General features: G+C 35.7%; 2 protein-coding genes across 7 annotated transcripts in view; one reads left to right on the top strand and one right to left on the bottom strand.

Moving 5' to 3' along the window:
* KIAA0825 (KIAA0825 ortholog) overlaps positions 1-1051 on the bottom strand; it is a 160424-nt gene extending 159373 nt beyond the window's left edge. For all 3 annotated transcript variants that reach the window (XM_026672456.2, XM_087958170.1, XM_087958171.1), the window contains exon 1: positions 965-1051. The gene's annotated coding sequence lies outside the window, so the exon portion shown is untranslated. The remainder of the gene's footprint in view (positions 1-964) is intronic.
* SLF1 (SMC5/6 complex localization factor 1) overlaps positions 519-12437 on the top strand; it is a 35465-nt gene continuing 23546 nt past the window's right edge. The window contains exons 1-7 of one of the 4 annotated variants that reach the window (XM_026672502.2): positions 519-967; positions 3146-3250; positions 3842-3917; positions 8362-8605; positions 10141-10303; positions 11132-11266; positions 12323-12376. In XM_026672502.2, coding sequence (XP_026528287.1) covers positions 944-967; positions 3146-3250; positions 3842-3917; positions 8362-8605; positions 10141-10303; positions 11132-11266; positions 12323-12376 — 801 coding nt within the window. In that variant the 5' untranslated portion in view covers positions 519-943. Of the gene's footprint in view, positions 1145-3145; positions 3251-3841; positions 3918-8361; positions 8606-10140; positions 10304-11131; positions 11267-12322; positions 12377-12437 lie in introns of all 4 variants that reach the window. The other 3 variants (XR_015748125.1, XM_087958173.1, XM_087958172.1) reach the window with 3 other exon arrangements.

Below are 12437 nucleotides of genomic sequence, written 5' to 3'. Positions count from 1 at the left end.
ACAAAATAGTGTAAGTACGCAAAGAATAGTGTAAATAATTATACATAGTTAACAAAAAATAGTGTAAGTATCTTAGTAAAAAGTAAAAATAGTGTATCTTAGTAAAAAGCTAGAAAAATGGATAGTGAAAGAAAGGTGTGCATATGCTGATAGTATGTGTGCATGTGTGTGTGCAGTATATATAGAAGTAGCAGGCAGTATATAGTGTGAAGAATGAGTGTTGAAAGAAGCAAAAATAGCTGTAAGCAAAAGCATCTCATATTTACTTTGTTATACATCAGTAAAAGCTATGTATGTAATCTATAGTTTGTTAAGCTACCTCTATTTCTAGAGTGCATAAAATGAACCAATACTAACTACACAACTTTATTTTTTATTAATTGCACACATCCACTGGTTTTATTTATTTAAAATGTTTATATAGCTGCCCCTCTTATATTGAACGGGCGGCTCCGATCCTATTTTTATCTAAAGAGTTAAAATATAGACTTATTCAAAGGAGTGAGTTTGTACACTCCTGAAAAATAAATCCTGTTGCGTTCAGTGCATTGACTCTCAAGACAAGCCCGAAGAAGGAAGACAATTAATGGGAAACAGCGAATCCATGGCCTGAGCTACAATGTACCTACGCCCTCACGAGGAATATCTCTTACTCCGGATGCAACGATAATCTTCGAGACGTCTTTAAACATATCATGGATTAGGATCTACATTGTCAGCTGCAGGAAAGAAAGAGGAACTCCTACGCATGGATCAATGCGTGGGACAGTTTTCAAAATGCCGCCACACTTTTTTTTTTTTACGGCAGATCAAGAACCTGAACCTAAGGAAGGGGCGCGGAGCACTAAACCCAGGGGAGACCAGGGGAGGGAGGCAAACGGCCCATAGATTCCGACATATCACCTAAGCCTCTCCCCCCCCACCCCGCTTCACTGCGAGGGAGATGCATCCCGACGTCACTTACCAGGTAGGCCAGCCGCCTCTACTTTCCGAGCCTGGTAACCCCGGAGACCAACCAAGCGTTAGTAGCGACGGCCCGGAACGGTTCAAACATCCGGGGGAGGAGCCAGTGAAGCCTGAACCGCGCGCGGGAACGAGGGTGGAGACTGAAGGAGCTCGCGAGGCCCGGAAAGAACCTTTCGCGGTAAATGGCTCCGTTTGGGTAGCGGAGGGCTCAGTATAACCGGATTGGGATGGGGGGGGGGGGAGGCAGGCGGGCGGCGGCTTTTACTCAGAGGCTTTTTGGACAGAATGTTTCCCACTTTTGAAGCTTTGGTGGGAGGCCGAGCGACACCCGCGGGTGGGAAATCGCCGCTTTAAAGAAGCGCGGCATTCTTGAGCAGATGCGGCTCACTTCGGGGGCTTGTGATACCCGTTATCTTTCCCACCGTCCCAAAATGGTTTTTGTTTTTAACCTTACGCTTCTGGCGTAGCAGGTTACGTAGCGGCTAAGAAGGGAAGAAGTTTGCGGCACTGCCATCTCCAGGAAGAAATTGTTATGAAGTCTGTCCCAAAGGTGCTTTTTTTTTTTTCAAGAGGCGTTGGACTTTCTGGGTTTTTTTTTCTTTGAAGACGTTTCGCTTCTCGTCCAAGAAGCTTTTTCAGCTCTGACTGGATAGTGGGGAATGGAAAGCGCCACTCAAAGCTGAAGAAGCTGCTTGGATGAGAAGCAAAACGTCTCCAAAGTAAAACCAAAAAGTCCAGTTGCCTCTTGAAAGAAAGCATCTTTGGGACAACCATGACCTGGATGACTGAGAATCTCCATAGACATGTTGTGAAGTCTGTTCTTCGTTCTTTCTATAGTTATTGCTGTTGGACTTGAAATGTCTTGAGGAGAGTGAGATCTTGAACCAATTGGCTAATCGCTTCCCTGATCACTGGCTTTGGAATCTAGTTGGATGCATGCTTAGGTTGAGTTTGTTGTTTAGTATTTTTTACATAGGATTAAATATTTGTTCTGTTGGTCGCAACAGTTGAGGTCCTGCTTTAGTTTTATTCAGGGGTGAGATTCAACCGGTGTTACTACAGGTTCAGTGATTACGTTTTGCTGCGCGTGCGTGTAGAATAACCTTAGGCTGTGCTTCCCCCGGACAGCTGAAAAGCGCTGTGCAGGTGCGCAACATTCGAAAAGCCTCTTGTTTCCCTGCTTTTTCAACCTCAGCTGTGCCACGCAAAGCAGCTGAGGTTGAAAAAGCAGGAAATAAAGGACAGGTAAGAGCCCAGGTGGGCGGGTGGGCCAAACAGCAGCAAACACAGAACTGGTTCTGTATCTGCTGCTCTTCAGAGCTACTGGCTCTATAGAACCGGGCAGAACCGGTAGCATCCCACCTCTAGTTTTATTTCAGATACTCACACCAAAATTATTGCAAAAGCAATTACCTGTGAAAGCAACCACATTCACCAGAACTGGAGGGATTTGTCAAAGAATGGTTGCTTGACTGTCTACCATAAGAAAACATTCAGAATCATTGTGGGTATCTTTTCATCTGGATGAAGTGTTGGGGGGAAATTAAGGTAGCTGCCATGTCATTTTCACATCCTCCAGTCACTATTTGCTCCCAATCAGATGTCTGCTTTCCCCCAAGTTTCTGCTATTGGGGATCTGACTAGGAACAATGTCACTCTGCAGGCACTGAACTCCTTGATTGTTGCTTATCAGGAGCCTTCAGCTAGCAAGAGCAAAATTGCCAGACCTCAAAAGATGTGCTACTTAGCAGAACTGCCCTGGGCAGTTCTCTACACACACACACACACACACACACACACACAGTGGTGGGTATGTATGAAACACACACACACACACAGTGGTGGGTATGTATGAAAATAAGTGGGTAAGCAATTTTCCCCCTGCTCCCTTATAACTAATTGCAAATATGATTATATCCAATGGGAACATCTTTTGTTGGCTTTCTTGAGAAGTATTTGATGGCCATTAATCTTCTGGCCACTCATTGGATGAAAATGTGCTGCACTTCCATACCTGCAGTCTCAGGGCAGCTATTAGTCAAAGCTGACCATATGTTGTCTGGTTAGAAGAAATGTGCTGACCTTTTTATCTATAATGTTACTAAAATTTGAACAGAAACTCGTTGATTTCAATATAATTGAAGTTTCAGTCATACTTTTTTGTTTCTGTTTTAAACAGATGGAAGGGAAACCAAAGATTCAGTTAACTGGATTTAAGAATGAAGAAAAGAAGATTCTAATCCAGTTGATTCTGAAATTAGACTGTGTTTTCTTTAACAGTGAGGTAAGGGTACTTGATAAATATGCTATGGTAATTATGGGCTTGCAGCAGTTTTATTGGAAAGAGTTTCTGATTGGAAACTGAATTCAGTTTCTTGTCTTGGTATAAACGGATACATACACACATGTGTATGTGTGTGTGTGTGTTCTTTCAGGATAAAGAAAAAATAAGAAATTAAGCCATGAAATAAGAAAAGGAAACACAGTACCAAATGGACTCATAGATACTAACCTATAACTCTTATCGTGGCTTTGGTTATTATAAGTTTTAACATTGTTTTTCAGTAAGATAAGGTTGAAACTATATTACCAGTTTTAGTCATGCCTGTAGCTCTGGCAGTATTCCTTATTAACAGTAAGGGGACAGTAGTCACTTTGGCACATTTTGATCATGTTGCCGCAAGTACAACCAAAGCTCAGTTTTACTCCAAACATGCCCATACTATTTTATGCAAGCTTGAATATTCTGTGCAGCCAACATACTACTGTGTGCATCCCACTAAGAGTTACTTGTAAATGCAAAGTGCTGATCCACAGTAAAGATGCCTATTAATCCTTAACACACATTTTAATAACAATTCTATCTTTTTTTTAGCAGTATAAAAATTGTACTCATCTTATAGCAAAAAAGCCTTGCAAGAGTGAAAAGTTTCTAGCAGCATGTGCAGCAGGTAAATAATATATACTGTAGTTATTTCAGATGATACAGTGACCAGTTGCATATAACGATTCTTTGGGGGGGAAATGGCACTTGAAAATATAGCAGAGACCTTGACATTGTCTCTATGTCTCCTGACTAAACAATTTCTTATCGTTTTTGTTCAGTTTCCATATCCTTATTTTCTGGTTCTTTCTTTTATTACCTCTTTTTCCCCTCATTTTTTCCTTCCTTTTCTTATTCCAATTTTTATCCCCCTCCCTCTTTAAAATTTTCTTCTATAATTCCCTTTTCTGCTGTTTCCTTTTTCTTTATTTGGCTTTCAAGACATTTCCCTTTTTAATTGCCTCCTCAAACTTCCAAGTTTTAATTCTCATTTTTTCCCCTTTGTTTTAATGTTCGTTGCTCTATTTGTTTGTTGAAGCTGGCTTCTTCTTTAATCCGCTCCTCCCCTTCTGGCACTCTTTGTTCTCCAGAATCACCATTTCTATTGTAAGGCAAAACAGCATGATTCATTTCTTTCATGTAACATTTCCTTTATGTTTCTTAATTCCATTTTTAATTCCAAGAAAAGTTCTGCCATTTTTATAACTTCCTTTATATTTTCTTTATCCTTTTATTATTTAAGTCCAAACCAATTGTCCAGTAGTTTAATTCAATGAGCGTATTTGATGTTTATTTCCAACTATCAACGTCTATTAATTCCGCTTTAAGTTTTTTCCAAAATCATCAAATAATCCAATATCCATAAGTTTAAATTTGCGCCAAAATCACCAAACAGTCCCAAGATAATTTCTTCACGCTTCTTTCTTTTATCTCAATATTCTGTATTTTCACTTTTCAGGGTTTCTGTTGTAACAAAGTTCTTGTTATATATCAAGTTTCAATTTTGAAAGAACCAGGCACTTTTTTTAAAAGTCACTATAATTATTCTTTTACCATTAGGTGGTGCTCTCTGTCACATCCAAATTCCACCCTTTCTTCCCACTTCTTTTTCCCCCTCTTTATTTGAGGCTTTTAAGTTTCAAAAATTCAATAAATCCACAATATTAATCATTTCCTATTGGCACATTCAAGTTCAGCATTTAATTATGCCTATTTAGTGCCAGAATCATATTTGTCCAAATTTTCTTCCAACTTCCTCCTTCAATTTAGCTCCTGTCAAAATTCAAAAATTCAAATCCTCTTTCATTTATTTCACCTTTCTTTTCTCTCTCTCTGGTCACCGCTTTGTGATCCTTTTAGAAAAATTCTTTATACCTTAATTGTGGGGTATCTTTATGTCCATAAATTATGCCTGGTCTCCATGCTGCCCACTTCTTCACCACTCCAGCACAAACTTAATTCCCGGATAGCTTCCTGTCTTCAGGGCAGCCATTAAAGACTGCCGCTTACTCCTGTCTTCAAGGGGAGTATATGTAGCCAGGGAGGGGAGATATGGCTCCCCTTGACCCAGCTGGCGATCTTCCCCTCTTTCCCCATCCCTCCAAGGTGGATCCGGTTCCTCCAACAGGGTAAACACAGATTGAAGCAACGCACAATCGCGGTCTCCAGTCCGTCACTGATGGAAGCGCCACCAGAACTCCTAAACATGGATTGTTGATGGCAGTATTATGTAGGTGCCCTGTATAGTAATGTACAGTAAGGTCCTCCTGGACCTAAAATCAGCTGTTAGGTTTGGAGTGGCTTTTGCTCCAAATGATTTAATACTACAGAAATTGAAATATATCCAAAGCTTAATTTTTGCATCACCCCAAACATAACATTACCTTGTAATTTTATACAATGCGCTATCTATCTATAACTTGACTTACAAAAGGGAGTTTGGTGTAAGTGAATCACTGCAGTTGTTAAGATACTAACATGGTGTTAAGTGGATCTGGCTTTCCCATTGATTTTGCTTGTCAGAAGATCTCAAAAAGTGATCACATGATTCCATGGCACTGCAACTGTCATAAATACATGCCAGTTGCCATGTGGCCAAATTTTGATCACATGACCATAGAGATGCGGCAAAAGTCATGTGAAAAATGGTAACGTCACTTTTTTCAGTGCTGTTGTAACTTCAAATAATCACTAAACAAATGGTTGTAAGTCAAGGGCTGCTTGTATTCGGCTCAATGATATTCTTTATATCTGGAAACACAACATTTTTGTTGAATTTATTTTCTTTTTATATTCTATTACTTTTTTATTTTCTATGACCTTTAAAGCTGTTTATTTTTTTCTACAAATGTATCTTCTAATAATATTACTTCTAATAATCTTCATTAAAATAAGTACATAAGGACTTGCTTTCAATTCAGTTTATCCTAGTAAGAAGAATGTATCCCTCCAAACTGATAGGGGTATTTGGGTAGCTCTCCAGAAAAGATTGGCTATGTCAGAGGCATTGGACTAAAAAAAAAAAAAGGTGTTCAGGTCTGGTAAATTCAGTATTTCCAGATATCGAGGAAGTCCCTTAATTATCACTCTGAGGCCTTCAGTCATGATTGAAATGACAATGGATTTCTTTTTCATTGTGTTCAATTTTGATGTCATATTTAAGTCCCTGTAGTTCATAATTTTTTCCACTAGTTTTTTTCTTAATAAAAGTATAACCTGGTGTCTGACATCAATATGATTAAATACAACAACAATGAACCAAATTTTCTTCTTTTCAATAACTGTTAGGCATGTTATGAATAAGTTGATTGTTTGAATCTTAAAATCTTGTAAGATGTTATCTAGTCATTTTCAAAACTCAACTTGATGGTCCCAATAGTTTTTACACTTACATTTATTGCTATAATTTAATGTTATTTTGCTCAGCTTCCCTAAATTTGGAGTCTTCAGCCTTTTTCATTTTGTTTGAGGAATAAGAAGTACAGTATAAACATCCATAAGTATTCAGTTTGGAACAATTTAAAAACTATTCAGAAAATTCTTCATTTTCATGATGAAAGGAATCTATGGAACAATTGACTATTTAAATACCAATGCAATCTTATTGGGTAGAAGCCAGATAAGTCTTTCCAACTCTGAATGGAAATTGGGTAGTATCTATAAGTCATAAATTACTTTTTTCAGTGCCATTGTAATTTTGATTGGACACTAAATGAACTGTTATAAGTCGACAACTACCTGTACTCTAAAAAGTACTAATTATGTAAGAAGTTTTGTAAATCAGTAATCTTTTGAAATCTGCTAGCCATTTATGTTCTTCTCTATTGTGACTCAGCTAAGATAAGGATCCTTGCTATTACTGTTAATATTTACATTATTTTATGTTTCTCATATTTCTTCTAGCAATCCAATACATTGTCTTTGGCTATCCATATGTGAACAGAGTATCTTACACATTAGTGTTGTTTATGCTTAAAAGGACTTTGTCTACTTGTTTCCCATCATGGTTGTGCAAAAATAACTTGAACACGTTCCATTTCTCATCTCTATTATTAATAATTATCAACTGCTCAAATATTAAAATTATAGTCTCTTAGTGAGAAAACTGTCTAATCAGAGTTTAGACAGGAAGCAGAATGTACTTTGGCAGTAATTTTTTATATTAGAAATGAGCTGAAGAAGATTCTTGGATGATAAGTGAAACATCTTCAAGGAAAAAACAATCCAGTTGCCTTTTGAAAAAGCACTTTTGGGAAATACCATGATAAGTAACAAATTCAAGATCTAAAATTTTCCCGTAAAGATGACCATATATATTTATTCCACAATATCCTTGTCTAGATTGAACAAATGTCTCTCATTTGTTCTGAATTTTTCATAACATATATAACCAATGAAATCTGTATTACTATTATGTGTGCACAATGTAGTTATAGCATTTAAGAATCTGATAATTATGATTTCATTCATCCAAGCCACAACAATTATTTTTATCAATTTTATTCCATTAAAATATGCTATCATATATATTTCAACCAGAGAATTCTATATTATAGCATAATGTAATTGCTTGTCCCAAAGAGGCTGAGAGTACCTTTCCATCCGATGATTGCTGGCATCCAAAGCTAGCACCTATAGAAATACCATCTGGTAAAATAGTAATATGCGGTGGCACAATCTGCTTTGCTCTACAATGAAATGATTGGCATCAAACTGTGAAACAAGCTAAAGTTTGTTTTTATGTAAAAGACATGCTATTGCTACCACTGATATGAATAACTAATGAAAAATTAGGCAATGTGTTACCTCTGAGTATATTTCCATAGGATTACAACATTATAATATGATAATATGCTATTAAATAGGTAGATGTATAGGTCTTAAGCTAAGATAAGAATTTAATGATGCCCAGAAAAAAATATACATTAAAAATGGTTAGATATAGTAATGTAAAATGTCATTTAATCTCTAATTGTTTTGCTTTAATTTTTTTTGCTTATTTTTATATTTGACCTTTGACAGCAGTTTGTTTACACAAAAATTTGGTGGTTGACACTTCGTTTGTTTTTCAGGAAAATGGGTACTAACTAAGGACTACGTAATTAATAGTGCTGAAAGTGGCAGATGGCTTGATGAAACAACTTATGAATGGGGTTATAAAATTAAAAACGATTCTCTTTATTCACCTCAAATGCAATCTGCACCTAAAAGATGGCGCGAAAAGCTCAGTCATTCTGGTGCTACAGGAGCCTTCCACAGATGGAATGTTGTTCTGTTTATTATGAGTGGTAATAAACGAAAGGATTCTTTGATAAGGTAAGGAAAAGAGCTGAAGTTTTATCTTATGAATGATAAAGTCATTAGAAAATAATTGTATTTTTTAGTTACTAAGCTGGATATCAGGTCTTTTGTAGTAGTATTTTTTATCTGATATGTTCTTAATATGAGTTTATCTCTGCAATTAAACATCTCTTTAAGATACCCACGTTGTTAATTGAGGGTATATTGTAAGTGCACAAAGCAGTGGAACAAAATTCTGTTTCTGTACAGATAGCCCTTGATTTAGGTGGCAATTGGGAATGGCATCTCAATTTCTAACCAATGTTAGAATAAAGCAGGACAGCATTGTTTAGCAATGGCAATCCCTATAGTCCCAGTTGCTATTGTTAAGTGAATCCTACAGTTGCCAGCTGAAGCAACTTCTTGCCAGTTTGCCAACCAAAGTCAGTAGGGGAGCCAGCAAGAAATTGCAAGCCCTAGGCAATTGTAAGTGGCTCCAGCCTTGGTTGGGGAGTGTTACCTTCTCAAGTGGATCAGATTGGACACATAACCAGATAAGCCAATTCTACCTTATTTATTATAAGGCTACATTGCAAGTTTGATGGTACAAAACTCCCACCCACTCTTTTACATTCTGAGAAATTAGTTCTTTTCTAGTGTCTTCCTCTGCCCCTTATGCATCTGGTGGTATGCCTTCTCTTATCTGACCATATTTTCCAACCACCTGTCCTATGCTATCCCCACATGCCATTACAGGGAGGAAATGCACAAAGGTGTACGGGAGAGTCAGGAAGTGTGAGCAAAAGGTAGGGTGCAGGCAAGGTGTGTGAGGCAATGCATGAGAGATATGCAGGTCAGGGACAGGGTGCAAGATAAGTACTGTAGAATGTAAATATAATTTTAGGTGAGATGGTATACAAATGTATATAGACACACATGCATGTATACCAATGTTTTATTTTAAGGATCTTTCCCCATTTATATCAAACTATGGCACAAATTTACCATGGCAACATTTTTCTGTCATGTTCCATTTGTCTCATTGCCATTCATGAGACAGAAATAAGTTATCTTTAGATGTACTTACATTGAAGTAGTATTTTCCCATTTATTTTGATACTATTCCAAGTGCAACAACAACAATAAAATCTGATTGATTTTGTCACTCATTACTGATGTGATTCCAAACAGACAAGAAAGGATATAAATTGGTTATGGGAGAGCAAATTTCAAGCCAAAATAGTTTTCTGTCGACTTGGGAATAGGTAGATAGCACTTAAATTTAACATTAGAAAATGTCTGAGTGTTATTGTTGTTTTAATTATTTAGTTTTCGGTGTTTTATTCTTTAGTGTTATTTCTTCCCTTAGCATCATTTCTTCCTGGAACAGTTAATAGAGCTTGACCAATGAGAAATTATGATGTTCACTTATAGTAATAAGAATAGATAGAATGTTTTATAGGTAATGAAGAGTCTGGGAAAGACTGGGGAATAATATTATTTTTATAAACTTAGCTTTTGAAATAGAATCATTTTTAAATTTGGAATATTTATCTTTCCATTTTTTTCAGAGTTCTACAAGCTGGGAAGGCCAATATTTATACAGCACTAAGTACACCAAAGGATATTACCCATGTTTTAACTAATAATACAATATTAAATCAAGAAAAACTGAAACATCTCTTTGGGTCTCCATGCTACCCAATTCGTTATTTAGGAACTTATCTTTTAGAGGCAAGTATATAAACAAAATTCATGCCTTAATCGTGGCTGATGAGTTATGATCAATTAGTTCTAAGTTAAATTATCATTGTGAAACAATTCCCACTGTATCATATTAGTTTCTGAACTTTACATTAAAAAATAGTGAGAATCATTAGATATCATTATTCTTTTTTTATGTTAAATCAGATATGGCACTATTCAGGGCATGCCTGTGATTTTGTATGTTTGAGATTAATCAGTCCTGACTCAAGAATTGCTTAACCAAGGGGAAGAGTTATTACAGCCTCAGCTCAATTAAACTGTAACTTGTTAAATGTGAATACAGTTGGCACACACATAGACATATAGACTTTACATTTCCCTTCATGTTAGCAGCACATAAATTCAAAAGATACACTTAATTACAGTTGCCTGTTGCAAACAAATTAGGGACTATGACTTTTTATTGTTGTTATTTGCTTTGCTTTACAGAAGAATGAAAGAAAAGGGATATAAACACGCCAGAATACACAGAGAAAGTGATTCAATATTTGAACAAAGCATTAAACTTTAATCATATGAAATAATGCACGATATTTTGCACAATATTCTAATTTTTTGAGTTTCACCTGTATATAGATATTTGAAGCTTACTGTATATGTTGACTGTTTAAGCAGGTTCTTTTCAAACTTATTCCCTCTGATTTATTGAATTGCTTCAATATAAACAGCGCTATTTTATATTAAGCTGTATATTTCTGCTCTAATTATATTTTAACTATAATTTTTTGAGTTCATACTATTCTTTGGCTAACACCTTGCTTATACAAAAAGTAATGTATTATATGTAATGCTTAGAATGAAATTAAAAGCAACATTGAAGAATACCAGAAGAAAAATGTTAAATATGAGCAAGAATCAAGAGAAGCATTGGTTGATATGCAATTTGATGAAATGAAAAACGCACTTATCAAACATATATATTATCAACAGGTAAGTACTAATCTTTATAAACCTTTTGCATTCATGGTATGAAAGAAGAGGGATAAAAGCAACTGCAAATAGAAAAATGCAACTTATATAAACAGTTGAGCCAAAATTATTCTAATTAACCTAGTTTGGCTGTCATTGTTAATTTCAATTTAGTGAGGGTTTCCAACTCTGATATAAAAATAGAGCAAAGGCATCCAGTGATCCATCCTTGGGTGAAGAGTTAAACGTAGGAAGCTTTGAGATATTAAATTTAGAGTTTACTAAACCTCAAATGTGAAATCCCAAAAATGGATTGCGTGGGGTGAAAACTTCCTATATTTAAAGAAGAGATGCATGACTTAGTTACTCGCATTTTTTAAAGTAAAACCTATTCAGTAAATGTGAATACTATTCAAGAACAACTCAGGTATTTTTCAGACAACTGAATATAGTGAAAGTTGTTTCAATCTTGCACTTGTTATTTCAGGTAATTTGATAGCTACTTTAAACAATGGAAACCTAATGGGCATTATCTCCTCTAAACCCTCCAATGTCTTTTCAGGTTGTTGGGAGCCTTTTTGAACAATTTGAACTATTTTGGAGGGTAAAATTGCTAAAAATTGCACAAAAGTATTTTTATAGAAATTAATCTAAAAAAGCATTAATCTAAAACGAATGTAACACTATACTTTATCTGACATTCTACATATCAGAGGCTACACATTTAGAGGGCAAAGTAGCAGAAAAATATATAAATCTGTTTTTATCTATTTTAGCAATTCACTTAAAAATAGGTCTGCCTAGTGGAAACTTTGTTAAGTAAGAAAATTGTAATAAGATAATACAGATGCACGTAATACGTATTTTAGAAGAAATGGAATATAAAGTATTATCAGAAAAAATAGACAGGAGGAATCAACTGTAAAGTCCTTTAAAATGTATTTGACTATAATTATCAGTATTCTTATTAGAAATTAGCAGGACTGATAACCATATGCCTATTTAGTCATGTAATATTTCTATGCATTACATTTAACCAATTGAATATAACAAGAACAACTTGTTTTTAACTGACAGGCAATGCTAAGCAAGTACACTCAAATGGGCCAGAAGATGGAATTCAACAAAGAGGTAAGATTCTGAAGTTAGAAGGATGCTTAGAAGTAACACGCAAAGTGTATCCATTCACATA

The sequence above is a fragment of the Notechis scutatus genome, chromosome 2 (assembly GCF_049901735.1).
Source record: "Notechis scutatus isolate UNSWTSFEM ecotype Mainland chromosome 2, rNotScu1.2, whole genome shotgun sequence".
Lineage (NCBI taxonomy): Eukaryota > Metazoa > Chordata > Lepidosauria > Squamata > Elapidae > Notechis > Notechis scutatus.
Note: the sequence above shows the minus strand (reverse complement) of the source record. Positions and strands in the feature narration are given on the sequence as shown.